Source organism: Cyanistes caeruleus, chromosome 33, assembly GCF_971803275.1.
Source record: "Cyanistes caeruleus chromosome 33, bCyaCae1.hap1.1, whole genome shotgun sequence".
NCBI lineage: Eukaryota > Metazoa > Chordata > Aves > Passeriformes > Paridae > Cyanistes > Cyanistes caeruleus.
The window spans coordinates 594,214-609,972 of NC_141734.1; the positions used below are offsets into that span (position 1 = coordinate 594,214).

General features: G+C 45.9%; 1 protein-coding gene across 2 annotated transcripts in view; it reads right to left on the minus strand.

Annotated features, from left to right (window-relative positions):
• Positions 1-15,759, minus strand: part of PRMT5 (protein arginine methyltransferase 5) — a 39,270-nt gene that overhangs the window by 17,583 nt on the left and 5,928 nt on the right. For both annotated transcript variants that reach the window (XM_086870844.1, XM_086870845.1), the window contains exons 3-10: positions 15,591-15,676; positions 14,305-14,439; positions 13,118-13,221; positions 10,642-10,691; positions 7,712-7,875; positions 5,385-5,546; positions 2,926-3,003; positions 538-596 (exon numbers count right to left, since the gene is read on the minus strand). In XM_086870844.1, the coding sequence (XP_086726970.1) occupies positions 538-596; positions 2,926-3,003; positions 5,385-5,546; positions 7,712-7,875; positions 10,642-10,691; positions 13,118-13,221; positions 14,305-14,439; positions 15,591-15,676 (838 nt within the window). The remainder of the gene's footprint in view (positions 1-537; positions 597-2,925; positions 3,004-5,384; positions 5,547-7,711; positions 7,876-10,641; positions 10,692-13,117; positions 13,222-14,304; positions 14,440-15,590; positions 15,677-15,759) is intronic.

The following is a 15,759-nucleotide window of genomic DNA, read 5'->3' on the forward strand; positions in this document are numbered from 1 at the left end:
GGGCTGTTTTGGGTGGGATTTTCTGGGAATTCTGGAACGTTCCAGGCGGATTTTTGGGAATTCCGGGATATTTGGGATGGGTTTTTGGGAATTCCGGGGGTTTCGAGCTGATTTTGGGTCGAATTCCCGGGATTTTGGGGCGAATTTTTTGGATTTTGGGTCAATTTTTGAGGTGATTTTTGGGGACTTTGGGCTGTTTTGGGTGGGATTTTCTGGGAATTCTGGAACGTTCCAGGCGGATTTTTGGGAATTCCGGGATATTTGGGATGGGTTTTCGGGAATTCCGGGGGTTTCGAGCTGATTTTGGGTCGAATTCCCGGGATTTTGGGGCGAGTATTTGGGATTTTGGGTCAATTTTGAGGTGATTTTTGGGGACTTTGGGCGGTTTTGGGTGGGATTTTCTGGGAATTCTGGAACGTTCCGGGCGGATTTTTGGGAATTCCGGGATATTTGGGATGGGTTTTTGGGAATTCCGGGGGTTTCCAGGCGATTTTGGGTGGATTTTGGGGTGAATTCCGGGGATTTTGGGGCACTCACTGCACGTTCGTCTCTCGCTCCCCTTCAGGGACCCGGTCCTGGAGACACTTGTAAATGGCCTGGAGAATATGCAAATTTATGCAAATTTATGCAAATTAGAGACAAACCACACCCACCATACCCTTTAATCAACCTGTCAGCCTTAATTACCGGAGCGGCCATGCAAATTAAGGCTCAAATCACTCTGGAAACATGCAAATTAAGGGGCTGAATATGCAAAATGCAGTGTGGTATGCAAAGGAGGGCGTGGATATGCAAATTAGGCTGGTTTTTAATTGGGTTGTGTTAATTTTCATGCAAATCGCATCGATTCTGATGCCCAATCAACAGTTAATTAATAAGCTCCTAATTAAGTATTACATGCAAAAGTAATTAATTAATAGCCACAATTAAATGTTTACATAATTCTTAATTTTATGCAAATTAGGTGATGCTGAAAGAAAGTTGATTTATGCAAATGAAGCTGCTAGTACAGCTCAATACTGTAAATTAATTAAGCTAATTAACATGCAAATCTGACAATAAAAATAATTTGCATAAAGCGCCCAACAATGCTAATTATACAAATCCCAGAATAACTCCGTGTATGCAAATTAGGAAACAATTTATGCAAATCACAGCATGATTTGCCTAATTTAATAATGTATTCACGATGCAATCGTACTTATGCAAATCACTGATTTAATTAATGCACATGCTATGCAAATTTGCAAATAACTTACGCATATCATTGGGCACTTTATGCAAATTACCGAGAATTCCATGCAAATTAATGCAAATTACTAGATACTATTTTATTGACCACATTATGCAAATCAGCTGCTGATTCATGCAAATTCCCCATCGCTTTATGCAAATCTATGCAGATTAGGGCGCCAGCCGATAACCCACAGGGGTGGTGTTTGTATGCAAATGAGATGCAAATTGCAAACCCTTTTGACTGATATATGTGGGCGTGTAAATAAACAGGAAATTGGATGCAAATGAGATGCAAATGAGGAAAAGCTTCTGAGCGGCATGTGGGCGTGCCAATGGATGGTAATTGTATGTAAATGAGATGCAAATGAGATGTAAATGTAAAACCGCTTCTGCGCGGCTTGTGGGCGTGCCAATGGGATAAGAATTGTATGTAAATGAGATGCAAATGAGATGTAAATGTCAAAACACTTTTGAGCGGCATGTGGGCGGGCTAATGAGATGGGAGTTACATGCAAATGATATGCAAATGAGATATAAATGAGAAAAAGCTTCTGAGCGGTGTGTGGGTGTGTCCATAGGATGAAAATTTGGATTTAAATGAGATTCAAATGAGATGTAAATGTGGAAACGCTTTTGAGCAGCGTGTGGGCGTGCCAATGGGATGGGAATTACATGTAAATGATATGCAAATGAGATATAAATGAGAAAACGCTTCTGAGCGGCGTGTGGGCGTGACAAAGGGATGGAAATTTAGATTTAAATGAGATGCAAATGAGATGCAAACGTGGAAACACTTTTGAGCGTCACGTGGGCGGGCTAATGGATTGGTAATTATATGTAAATGATATGCAAATGAGACATAAATGAGAAAACGCTTCTGAGTAGAGTGTGGGCGTGCCAAAGGGATGGGAAATTTGATGCAAATGAGATGCAAATGAGATGCAAACATGGAAACACATCTGAGCAGTGTGTGGGCGTGACAAAGGGATGAAAATTTGGATTTAAATGAGATGCAAATGAGATGTAAATGTGGAAACGCTTTTGAGCAGCGTGTGGGCGTGCCAATGGGATGGGAATTACATGTAAATGATATGCAAATGAGATATAAATGAGAAAACGCTTCTGAGCGGCGTGTGGGCGTGACAAAGGGATGGAAATTTAGATTTAAATGAGATGCAAATGAGATGCAAACTTGGAAACACTTTTGAGCGTCACGTGGGCGGGCTAATGGATTGGTAATTATATGTAAATGATATGCAAATGAGACATAAATGAGAAAACGCTTCTGAGTAGAGTGTGGGCGTGCCAAAGGGATGGGAAATTTGATGCAAATGAGATGCAAATGAGATGCAAACATGGAAACACATCTGAGCAGTGTGTGGGCGTGACAAAGGGATGAAAATTTGGATTTAAATGAGATGCAAATGAGATGTAAATGTGGAAACGCTTTTGAGCGGCGTGTGGGCGTGCCAATGGGATGGGAATTACATGTAAATGATATGCAAATGAGATATAAATGAAAAAACGCTTCTGAGCGGTGTGTGGGTGTGTCCATAGGATGAAAATTTGGATTTAAATGAGATGCAAATGAGATGTAAATGTGAAAACACTTCTGAGCAGTGTGTGGGCGGGCTAATGGAATGGGAATTGGATGCAGATGAGATGCAAATGAGATGCAAATGAGCTGACCTGCTGGTACTGGCAGTACTTGATGGGATCCTTCTCGAAGACCTCGTAGGTTTGGGATTCCAGGTTGTCCATCAGGGGCTGCGGAATTCCCGGGAAAAAATCCGGGATTTTCACCCAAAATTCCCGGGATTTTCACCCAAAATTCCAGGAAAATTTCTGGGATTTTCACCCAAAATTCCACAAAAAATTCCCGGGATTTTCACCCAAAATTCCATGAAAATTCCTGGGATTTTCACCCAAAATTCCCGGGATTTTCACCCAAAATTCCCGGGATTTTCACCCAAAATTCCCGGGATTTTCACCCAAAATTCCACAAAAAATTCCTGGGATTTTCACCCAAAATTCCCGGGATTTTCACCCAAAATTCCCGGGATTTTCACCCAAAATTCCCGGGATTTTCACCCAAAATTCCACAAAAAATTCCCGGGATTTTCACCCAAAATTCCACAAAAAATTCCCGGGATTTTCACCCAAAATTCCCGGGATTTTCACCCAAAATTCCCGGGATTTTCACCCGAAATTCCCGGGATTTTCACCCAAAATTCCCCAAAATTCCCGGGATTTTCACCCAAAATTCCACAAAAAATTCCCGGGATTTTCACCCAAAATTCCATGAAAAATTCCCGGGATTTTCACCCAAAATTCCCGGGATTTTCACCCAAAATTCCCCAGAAATTCCCGGGATTTTCACCCAAAATTCCACAGAAATTCTGGGGATTTTCACCCAAAATTCCACCAAAATTCCCGGGATTTTCACCCAAAATTCCCCAAAATTCCCGGGATTTTCACCCAAAATTCCACAGAAATTCACAGGATTTTCACCCAAAATTCCCGGGATTTTCACCCAAAATTCCCGGGATTTTCACCCAAAATTCCACCAAAATTCCCGGGATTTTCACCCAAAATTCCCGGGATTTTCACCCAAAATTCCAGGAAAATTCCCGGGATTTTCACCCAAAATTCCACAAAAATTCCCGGGATTTTCACCCGAAATTCCCGGGATTTTCACCCAAAATTCCCCAAAATCCCCGGGATTTTCACCCAAAATTCCCGGAATTTTCACCCAAAATTCCACCAAAATTCCTGGGATTTTCACCCAAAATTCCACAAAAATTCCCGGGATTTTCACCCAAAATTCCACGAAAATCTCCGGGATTTTCACCCAAAATTCCCGGGATTTTCACCCAAAATTCCAGGAAAATTCCCGGGATTTTCACCCGAAATTCCACAAAAATTCCCATTTTTTTTGTCAGAATTCAGCCAAAAATTCCCGATTTTTACATAAAAATTCCCAATTTTTCCCTCAAAATTCCTGAACTGGGATTGAACTGGGATGAACTGGGATTGAACTGGGATTGAACTGGGATGAACTGGGATTGAACTGGGATGGACTGGGATGAACTGGGATGGACTGGGATTGAACTGGGATTGAACTGGGATTGAACTGGGATTGAACTGGGATGAACTGGGATTGAACTGGGATTGAACTGGGATTGAACTGGGATTGAACTGGGATTGAACTGGGAGGTCACTGGGCTGAACTGGGCTGAACTGGGCTGAACTGGGCTGAACTGGGAGCCCACCTGCAGCGGGCTCTGCAGGTAATCCTCGTAGCCACACTGGGATTGAACTGGGATTGAACTGGGATTGAACTGGGATTGAACTGGGAGGTCACTGGGCTGAACTGGGCTGAACTGGGCCGAACTGGGCTGAACTGGGAGCCCACCTGCAGCGGGCTCTGCAGGTAATCCTCGTAGCCGCACTGGGATTGAACTGGGATGAACTGGGATTGAACTGGGATTGAACTGGGATTGAACTGGGCTGAACTGGGATTGAACTGGGATTGAACTGGGAGGTCACTGGGCTGAACTGGGATTGAACTGGGATTGAACTGGGATTGAACTGGGCTGAACTGGGCTGAACTGGGCTGAACTGGGCTGAACTGGGAGCCCACCTGCAGCGGGCTCTGCAGGTAATCCTCGTAGCCACACTGGGATTGAACTGGGATTGAACTGGGATTGAACTGGGATTGAACTGGGATTGAACTGGGATTGAACTGGGCTGAACTGGGCTGAACTGGGCCGAACTGGGCCGAACTGGGCTGAACTGGGAGCCCACCTGCAGCGGGCTCTGCAGGTAATCCTCGTAGCCACACTGGGCTGAACTGGGATGAACTGGGATTGAACTGGGATTGAACTGGGATTGAACTGGGATTGAACTGGGATTGAACTGGGATTGAACTGGGATTGAACTGGGATGGAACTGGGCTGAACTGGGATGGACTAGGCTGAACTGGGAGCCCACCTGCAACGGGCTCTGCAGGTAATCCTCGTAGCCACACTGGGATTGAACTGGGATTGAACTGGGATTGAACTGGGATTGAACTGGGATTGAACTGGGATTGAACTGGGAGGTCACTGGGCTGAACTGGGCCAAACTGGGCTGAACTGGGAGCCCACCTGCAGCGGGCTCTGCAGGTAATCCTCGTAGCCGCGGGCGTACAGCTCGTAGGCCGAGGGCGGGGGCCGGTGCTGGCCCAGGTGCTCCAGGTACTGCAGGTACGCGGCCAGGGGGCGTCCGCCGTGCCGGGGGGCTCCCTGCACGATGATCTGCACGTCCAGCTGTGGGGGAAACCAGTATGAACCAGTATGAACCAGTATGAACCAGTATAAACCAGTATAAACCAGTATGGGATTTTTTTCCCTGTTTTTTTCCCCTTTTTTTCCCCATTTTTTGCTGGTTTTGGTGCTCCCAGTTTGGTCTCCTACAGAGTTCAGGGAGGGAATCCCAGTATAAACCAGTATAAACCAGTATAAACCAGTATAAACCAGTATGAACCAGTATAAACCAGTATGGGATTTTTTTCCCTTTTTTTTCCCATTTTTTTCCCCATTTTTTTCCCATTTTTTTGTGATTTTTCCCCATTTTTTGCTGGTTTTGGTGCTCCCAGTTTGGTTTCCTGACAGAATTCGGAGAGGAAATCCCAGTATAAACCAGTATAAACCAGTATAAACCAGTATAAACCAGTATGGGCTTTTTTTCCTCTTTTTTTCCCATTTTTTTCCCATTTTTTTGTGATTTTTTCCCCATTTTTTGCTGGTTTTGGTGCTCCCAGTTTGGTCTCCTTCAGAGTTCAGGGAGGGAATCCCAGTATAACCCAGTATAACCCAGTATAAACCAGTATAAACCAGTATAAACCAGTATGGGCTTTTTTCCCTGTTTTTTTCCCGTTTTTTTTTCCATTTTTTCCCATTTTTTCCCATTTTTTTGTGATTTTTCCCCATTTTTTGATGGTTTTGGTGCTCCCAGTTTGGTCTCCCGACAGAATTCAGGGAGGGAATCCCAGTATAAACCAGTATAAACCAGTATAAACCAGTATAAACCAGTATGGAATTTTTTTCCCCATTTTTTTCCCTTTTTTTTGTGATTTTTCCCCATTTTTTGCTGGTTTTGGTGCTCCCAGTTTGGTCTCCTGGCAGAATTCGGAGAGGAAATCCCAGTATAAACCAGTATAAACCAGTACAAACCAGTATAAACCAGTATGGGCTTTTTATCCCCTTTTTTTCCCCTTTTTTTCCCATTTTTTCCCATTTTTTCCAATTTTTTTCCCATTTTTTGTGATTTTTCCCCATTTTTTGATGGTTTTGGTGCTCCCAGTTTGGTCTCCTGACAGAATTCAGGGAGAGAATCCCAGTATAAACCAGTATAAACCAGTATAAACCAGTATAAACCAGTATAAACCAGTATAAACCAGTATGGGATTTTTTTCCCCTTTTTTTCCCATTTTTTCCCATTTTTTTGTGATTTTTCCCCATTTTTTGATGGTTTTGGTGCTCCCAGTTTGGTCTCCTGACAGAGTTCAGGGATGGAATCCCAGTATAAACCAGTATAAACCAGTACAAACCAGTTTAAACCAGTCTAAACCAGTATAAACCAGTATAAACCAGTATGGGATTTTTTTCCCCTTTTTTTCCCCATTTTTTTCCCATTTTTTTGTGATTTTTCCCCATTTTTTGCTGGTTTTGGTGGTCCCACTTTTGTTTCCTTCAGAGTTCAGGGAGAGAATCCCAGTATAAACCAGTATAAACCAGTATAAACCAGTATAAACCAGTATAAACCAGTATACACCAGTATGGGATTTTTTTCCCCTTTTTATCCCCTTTTTTTCCCATTTTTTCCAATTTTTTCCCCATTTTTTTGTGATTTTTCCCCATTTTTTGATGGTTTTGGTGCTCCCAGTTTGGTTTCCCGGCAGAGTTCAGGGAGACAATCCCAGTATAAACCAGTATAAACCAGTATAAACCAGTACAAACCAGTATAAACCAGTATGGGATTTTTTCCCCTTTTTTTCCCATTTTTTTCCCCATTTTTTCCCATTTTTTTGTGATTTTTCCCATTTTTTGATGGTTTTGATGGTCCCAGTTTGGTCTCCTTCAGAGTTCAGGGAGGGGAATCCCAGTATAAACCAGTATAAACCAGTACAAACCAGTATAAACCAGTATAAACCAGTATAAACCAGTATAAACCAGTCTAAACCAGTATAAACCAGTATAAACCAGTCCAAACCAGTCTAAACCAGTATAAACCAGTATAAACCAGTATAAACCAGTATAAACCAGTACAAACCAGTAACCCCAACCCCCACATTAAATCACTTTTAACCCTTTCTGTGCTGTTTTGAACCCCATTTTTGCCATTTTTCACTCGTTTTTCCCCGTTTTTTCGCCCTCCCGCCCCTCCCAGTATAAACCAGTCCAAACCAGTATAAACCAGTCCAAACCAGTACCTTGAGCAGCTGTCCCAGCAGGCGCTGGTGGCCCCGGCCCAGCACTGGGAATCCTTTCTTGTTGGTGAGGAAGAGGCGGGTGGGGAGCAGCACGGCCCGCACCGGCTCCCCCAGCCAGCGCGCCAGGGCGGGGCCAGACGGCAGGTCCGGGCCCAGTTCCAGGGCTGGAAAACCAGTATAAACCAGTATAAACCAGTATAAACCAGTATGGACCAGTATAAACCAGTATAGCCCCATATAACCCATTATAGACCAGTATAAACCAGTATAAACCAGCCAGGGCGGGGCCAGACGGCAGATCCGGGCCCAGTTCCAGGGCTGGAAAACCAGTATGGACCAGTATAAACCAGTATAAACCAGTATGGACCAGTATAAACCAGTATGGACCAGTACAAACCAGTACAAACCAGTATAAACCAGTATAGCCCCATATAACCCATTATAGACCAGTATAAACCAGTATAAACCAGTATAGACCAGCCAGGGCGGGGCCAGACGGCAGGTCCGGGCCCAGTTCCAGGGCTGGAAAACCAGTATGGACCAGTATGGACCAGTATGGACCAGTATGGACCAGTATAAACCAGTATGGACCAGTATAGCCCCATATAACCCATTATAGACCAGTATAAACCAGTATAAACCAGTATAAACCAGTATAAACCAGCCAGGGCGGGGCCCGACGGCAAATCCGGGCCCAGTTCCAGAGCTGGAAAACCAGTATGGACCAGTATAAACCAGTATAAACCAGTATGGACCAGTATAAACCAGTATAGCCCCATATAACCCATTATAGACCAGTATAAACCAGTATAAACCAGTATAAACCAGTATAAACCAGTATAAACCAGTATAAACCAGTATAAACCAGCCAGGGCGGGGCCAGACGGCAAATCCGGGCCCAGTTCCAGGGCTGGAAAACCAGTACGGACAAGTATAAACCAGTATAAACCAGTATGGACCAGTATAAACCAGTATGGACCAGTACAAACCAGTACAAACCAGTATAAACCAGTATAGCCCCATATAACCCATTATAGACCAGTATAAACCAGTATAAACCAGTATAAACCAGCCAGGGCGGGGCCAGACGGCAAATCCGGGCCCAGTTCCAGGGCTGGAAAACCAGTATAAACCAGTATAAACCAGTATAAACCAGTATAACCCAGTATAACCCAGTATAAACCAGTTCAAACCAGTATGGACCAGTATGGACCAGTATGGACCACCCAGGGTGGGGTCAGATGCCCCGCCCTATCTCCCTTGGCCCCACCCCTTCCCCCTTTAACCCCGCCCCTTTCCCCTTTAGCCCCACCCCTTTTTCTTTAACCCCACCCATTTCCCTTTAACCCCACCCCTTTCCCCTTTAGCCCCACCCCTTTCCCTTTAACCCCGCCCCTTTCCCTTTAACCCCACCCATTTCAAATTAGCCCCACCCCTTTCCCCTTTAGCCCTGCCCATTTCCCTTTAACCCCGCCCCTTTCCCTTTAACGCCACTTCTTTGTCTTTAACCCCACCCCTTTCCCTTTAGCCACACCCCTTTCCTTTTAACCCCACCCCTTCCCCTTTAACCCCGCCCCTTTCCCTTTAACCCCGCCCCTTTCCCTTTAGCCACGCCCATTTCCCTTTAATCCCACCCCTTTCCTTTTAACCCCGCCCCTTTCCCTTTAACCCCGCCCCTTCTCTTTAACCCCACCCCTTTCCCCTTTAGCCCCGCCCATTTCCCTCTAGATCCGCCCCTTTCCCTTTAACCCCGCCCCTTTCTCTTTAACCCCACCCCTTTCCCCTTTAACCCAGCCACTTTCCCTTTAACTCAGCCCATTTTCCTTTAAACCCGCCCCTTTCTCTTTAATCCCACCCCTTTCCCTTTAACCCCGCCCCTTTCCCTTTAACCCCACCCCTTTCCTTTTAACCCCGCCCCTTTCCCTTTAACCCCGCCCCTTCTCTTTAACCCCACCCCTTTCCCCTTTAGCCCCGCCCATTTCCCTTTAGATCCGCCCCTTTCCCTTTAACCCCGCCCCTTTCTCTTTAACCCCGCCCCTTTCCCCTTTAGCCCCACCCATTTCCCTTTAACCCGGCCCCTTTCCCTTTAACTCCGCCCATTTTACTTTAACCCCGCCCCTTTCCTTTAACCCCGCCCCTTTCCCTTTAACCCCACCCCTTTCCCTTTAACCCCGCCCATTTCTCTTTAATCCTGCTCATTTCCCTTTAACCCCACCCCTTTCCCCTGGCCCCGCCCCTTTTTCTTTACCCCACCCATTTCCCTTTAACCACGCCCCTTTCCCCTTTAGCCCCACCCCTTTCCCTTTAACCCCACCCATTTCCCTTTAACCCAGCCCCTTTCCCTTTAACCCCACCCCTTTCCCTTTAACCCTGCCCCTTTCTCTGGCCCCACCCCTTTCCCCTGGCCCCACCCATTTTTCTTTAATCCCGCCCCTTTCCCTGGCCCCACCCCTTTCCCCTGGCCCCGCCCCTTTCCCTTTAACCCCACCCATTTCCCTTTAACCCCGCCCCTTTCTCCTTTAGCCCCACCCCTTTCCTTTTAACCCCGCCCCTTTCCCTTTAACCCCGCCCCTTCTCTTTAACCCCACCCCTTTCCCCTTTAGCCCCACCCATTTCCCTTTAACCCCACCCCTTTCCTTTTAACCCTGCCCCTTTCCCTTTAACCCCGCCCCTTCTCTTTAACCCCACCCCTTTCCTTTTAGCCCCACCCCTTTCCCCTTAAACTCCGCCCCTTTCCCCTCTGGCCCCGCCCCTTTCCCTGGCCCCGCCCCTTTCCCTTTAACGCCACTTTCTCTTTAACCCCACCCCTTTCCCCTTTAACCCCACCCTTTTCCCTTTGGCCCCACCCCTTTTCCCTGGCCCCGCCCCTTTTCCCTTTGGCCCCGCCCTTTCCCCTGGCCCCGCCCCTTTCCCCTGGCCCCGCCCCTCACCGAGCGCCAGCCTCTTGTTGTAATCCAGGAGAGTGCGGAAGTTGTGCCACCTGCAAAAGGGGGAGGGGCTATGCAAATTAACACACAAATCCCGGGAAAAATTCCAAAAATTCCCCAAACCCCGCACGGGGACGGCCCCGCCCCCAAATCCCCGAAATTTCCCTTTTTTACCCCAAAAAAAAATCCCAAAATTCCCCAAAAATTCCCAAAATTCCCCCCAAAAATTCCCCATTTTTTACCCCAAAAATAAATTCCCCAAATTCCCCAAAAATTCCCAAAATTCCTCCCAAAAATTCCCATTTTTTACCCCAAAAAAAATCCCAAAATTCCCCAAAAATTCCCGAAATTCCCCGAACCCCGCACGGGGACGGCCCCGCCCCCAAATCCCCGAAATTTCCCTTTTTTACCCAAAAAAAAAATCCCAAAATTCCCCAAAAATTCCCAAAATTCCCCCCTAAAAATTCCCATTTTTTACCCCTAAAAAAATCCCAAAATTCCCAAAAAATTCCCAAATTCCCCCCAAAAATTCCCCATTTTTACCCCCCAAAAAAATTCCCAAAATTCCCCAAAAATTCCCCCCAAAAATTCCCCAATTTTTACCCCAAAAAAATAAATCCCAAAATTCCCCAAAAATTCCCAAAATTCCCCAAACCCCGCACGGGGACGGCCCCGCCCCCAAATCCCCGAAAATTCCCTTTTTAACCCCCAAAAAAATCCAAAAATTCCCCAAAAATTCCCAAATTCCCCCCAAAAATTCCAATTTTTCCCCAAAAATTCCCAAATTTCCCCCCAAAAAATCCCATTTTTTTACCTCAAAATTCCAATTTTTTCCCCAAAAATTCCCAAATTTCCCCCCAAAAATTCCCAAGTTTCCCCCAAAAATTCCATTTTTTTCCCAAAATTCCCAAACTTCCCCCCAAAAATTCCAATTTTTTACCCCACAATTCCAATTTTTTCCCAAAATTCCCAAATTTCCTCCTAAAAATTCCCAAATTTCCCCCAAAAATTCCATTTTTTACCCCAAAATTCCAATTTTTTCCCAAAATTCCCGAACTTCCCCCCAAAAATTCCCATTTTTTACCCCAGAACTCCTGGATTTTTCCCAGAATTCCCATTTTTTCCCAAAATTCCCCTAAAATTCCAATTTCTTCCCCAAAATTCCCAAATTTTCACCAAAATTTCCCCGAAACTCCCCATTTTTCCCCCAGAATTCCCAGATTTTTCCCAGAATTCCCCATTTTTCCCGCCAAAACTTCCATTTTTTTCCCCAAAATTCCCATTTTTCCCCAAAAAATCCCCCAAAAATCCCAAATTTTCCCCCAAAATTCCCAAATTTTCCCCCAAAATCCCCATTTATCCCCCAAATTTCACCTAAAATTCCCATATTTTTCCCCAAAAATTCCCATTTTTCCCAAAATTTGACCTAAAATTCCCAATTCTTTTCCCAAAATCCCCAATTTTTCCCCAAAATTCCCATTTTAACCCCAAAAATCCCCAATTTTCCCCCAAAATTCCCAATTTTTTCCCCAAAAATTCCCATTTTTCCCCAAAAACTCCCAGATTTTTCCCACAATTCCCCACTTTTCCCCCAAATCCCCATTTTTTTTCCCAAAATTCCCATTTTTCACCCCAAATTCCCAAAATTTTCCCCCAAAATTTGACCAAAACTCCCATTTTTAACCTGAAAATTCCCAGATTTTTCCCAAAACTCCCAATTTTAACCCTAAAAATTCGCTGATTTTCCCCCAAAATTCCCATTTTTCCCCCAAAATTTCACCAAAATTCCCATTTTTTCCCCCAAAATTCCCAAATTTCCCCCCAAAAATTCCCATTTTTCCCCAGAATTCCCCATTTTTTTTCCCCACAATTCCCGGTTTTTCCGCCGGCTGTTCCGGAAGGTTCCACCCCTCCCCCCCCCCGGCTGTTCCAGAAGGTTCCGCCCCTCCCCTCCCCTCCCGGCTGTTCCGGAAGGTTCCGCCCCTCCCCCAGTCCCTCCCCCCCCGGCTGTTCCGGAAGGTTCCACCCCTCCCCCCCCGGCTGTTCCAGAAGGTTCCGCCCCTCCCCTCCCCCCCCGGCTGTTCCAGAAGGTTCCGCCCCTCCCCTCCCCTCCCGGCTGTTCCGGAAGGCTCCGCCCCTCCCCCAGCCCCTCCCCCTGCCCCTCCCCTCCCCGGCTGTTCCGGAAGGTTCCGCCCCTCCCCCCTCCCCCCCGGCTGTTCCGGAAGGTTCCGCCCCTCCCCCAGCCCCTCCCCCCGGGCTGTTCCGGAAGGTTCCACCCCTCCCCCCCTCGGCTGTTCCGGAAGGTTCCGCCCCTCCCCCTCCCCTCCCCCCCCGGGCTGTTCCGGAAGGTTCCGCCCCTCCCCTCCCCCCCGGCTGTTCCGGAAGGTTCCGCCCCTCCCCCAGCCCCTCCCCCAGCCCCTCCCCCAGCCCCTCCCCCCCCGGCTGTTCCGGAAGGTTCCGCCCCTCCCCCCTCTCTCACCATTCCCAGGTGTTCCCCTCGTCCCCTCCCCCCGGCGCCTCCTCGTTCCCGATGACGTCATCGCGGGAATCTTCCGGAGCCACCAGCGGCACCTGCACCCAGAACTGAGCCCGGGACACCAGTAAGGACCAGTATAGACCAGTATAAACCAGTATGGACCAGTATAAACCAGTATAAACCAGTATGGACCAGTATAAACCAGTATAAACCAGTACGGACCAGTATGGACCAGTATAAACCAGTATAAACCAGTATGGACCAGTATGGACCAGTACAAACCAGTATGGACCAGTATGGACCGGTATAAACCAGTATGGACCAGTACGGACCAGTATAAACCAGTAACTGCATTTCCCGCCATTTTCCTTCCATTTTTTCACCGATTTTCACTGTTTTTCCCCCATTTTTCCCCATTTCTCCCCCTCCCACTCCCCTCCCAGTATAAACCAGTACAAACCAGTAACCCCAACACTATTTCCCCCCATTTTTAACCCTTTATTTACCATTTTTAACCCTTTCTTTCCCATTTTTCCCCCTATTTTCCCCATTTTTCCCCCTATTTCCCTCATTTTTTCCCCGTTTTTTCCCCGTTTCTCCCCATTTCTCCCCCTCCCAGTACAAACCAGTACAAACCAGTAACCCCAACCCCCATTTCCCGCCATTTTTAACCCTTTCTTCCCCATTTTTCCCCTATTTTCCCCATTTTTTCACCGATTTTCCCCATTTTTTCCCCATTTTTCCCCGTTTTTCCCCCATTTCTCCCCCTCCCAGTCCAAACCAGTACAAACCAGTATAAACCAGTAACCCCAAACCCCATTTTCCCCCTTTTTTAACCCTTTATTCCCCATTTTTAACCCTTTATTTACCATATTTCCCCATTTTTCCCCCTATTTTCCCCATTTTTTCACCGATTTCCCCCGTTTTTTCGCCGTTTCTCCCCATTTCTCCCCTTCCCAGTCCCTCCCAGTCCCTCCCACTATAAACCAGTACAAACCAGTAACCCCAACCCCCATTTCCCCCCATTTTTAACCCTTTATTCCCCATTTTTCCCCCTATTTTCCCCATTTTCCCCCCTATTTTCCCCATTTTTTCACCGATTTTCACCATTTTTTCACCGTTTTTCCCCGTTTTTTCCCCATTTCTCCCCCTCCCAGCCCCTCCCAGTCCCTCCCAGTCCGTCCCAGCACCTGTGTGGCGTGGTGGCCGCTGTGCAGGTGGGCGCTCAGCCCCCGGGCCAGGTTGGGGTTGTGCCCCCCCCGCAGCGGCACCAGGTGAGCGGCCAGGCCCAGGTAAGCGCCGAAATCCAGCTCCTGACGCAGGGCCTGGAAGGGTTAAAAATGTCCCCAAATTGTCCCAGATTTATCCCAAAAAATTCCTGAGATTCCCAAAAAAATCCCAAAAAAAATTCCCCAAAAATCGGGGGAAATTTGGGGGAAAAATGGGGAAAAATGGGGAAAAAATTGGAGTAAAATATTAAAAAAAATGCGGGTTTTGAAGACCAAAATTGTCACAAATTTATCCCAAATTTATCCCAAATTTATCACAAAATTGTCACAAATTTTCCCCAAATTTATCCCAAAAAATTCCCAAAATCCCAAAAAAAATCGGGGGAAATTTGGGGGAAAAATGGGAAAAAAATGGGGAAAAAATGGGAAAAAATGGGGAAAAAATGGGGATTTTGGAGAGCAAAATTGTCACAAATTTATCCCAAATTTATCCCAAATTTATCCCAAAAAATTCCTGAAATTAAAAAAAAAAATCCAAAAAAAAATTGTGGGAAATTTGGGGGAAAAAGGGGGAAAAATGGGGAAAAAATGGGAAAAAAATGGGGAAAAATGGGAAAAAATTGGGAAAAAAATGGGAAAAAAAAGGGGATTTTGGAGAGCAAAACTGTCACAAATTTATCCCAAAATTATCCCAAATTAATCCCAAAAAAATCCTGAAATTCCCAAAAAAAATTCCCCCAAAAAATCGGGGGAAATTTGGGGGAAAAAGGGGGAAAAAATGGGAAAAAAATGGGAAAAAAATGGGGATTTTGGAGAGCAAAATTGTCACAAATTTATCTCAAATTTATCCCAAATTTATCCCAAAAAATTCCTGAAATTCCCAAAAAAAATCCCCCAAAAAATCGGGGGAAATTTGGGGGAAAAACAGCAAAAAATGGGAAAAAAATTGGTGTAAAATATTCAAAAAATGAAAGTTTTGGAGACCAAAATTCCCCCAAAATCATCCCAAAATCCCTGAGAAAAAAAAAATTCATCCAATTCTGACCCCAAATCCTTTAAAATTCACCCCAAAATTCCAGGAGGAGAAATTCCGGAATTTTCACGAAAATTCCCAAAAAAAACCCAAAAACCCCAAAATTCAACGAAATCGCCCCAAAATTCCCAAATTTCCTTGGAATCTTTGAGGATTCCCCCCCAGAATTCCTGAAAATTCCGGATTTTTCCATGAATTTTCCCGTTTTTTTTACTTTTTGGGAGTTTTTCCGGACGTGTTCCAGCGGCGAATCCGGGCGGATCCAGGGCGAGAGTTTCCCCACGATCAGGGTGTTCCAGTCTGAGCCAAAATCCCGGGGTTTGCACCCAAAATTCGGAGAATTCACCCCGAAATTCGGGAAGTTCGGCCCCGAATTCATCAAA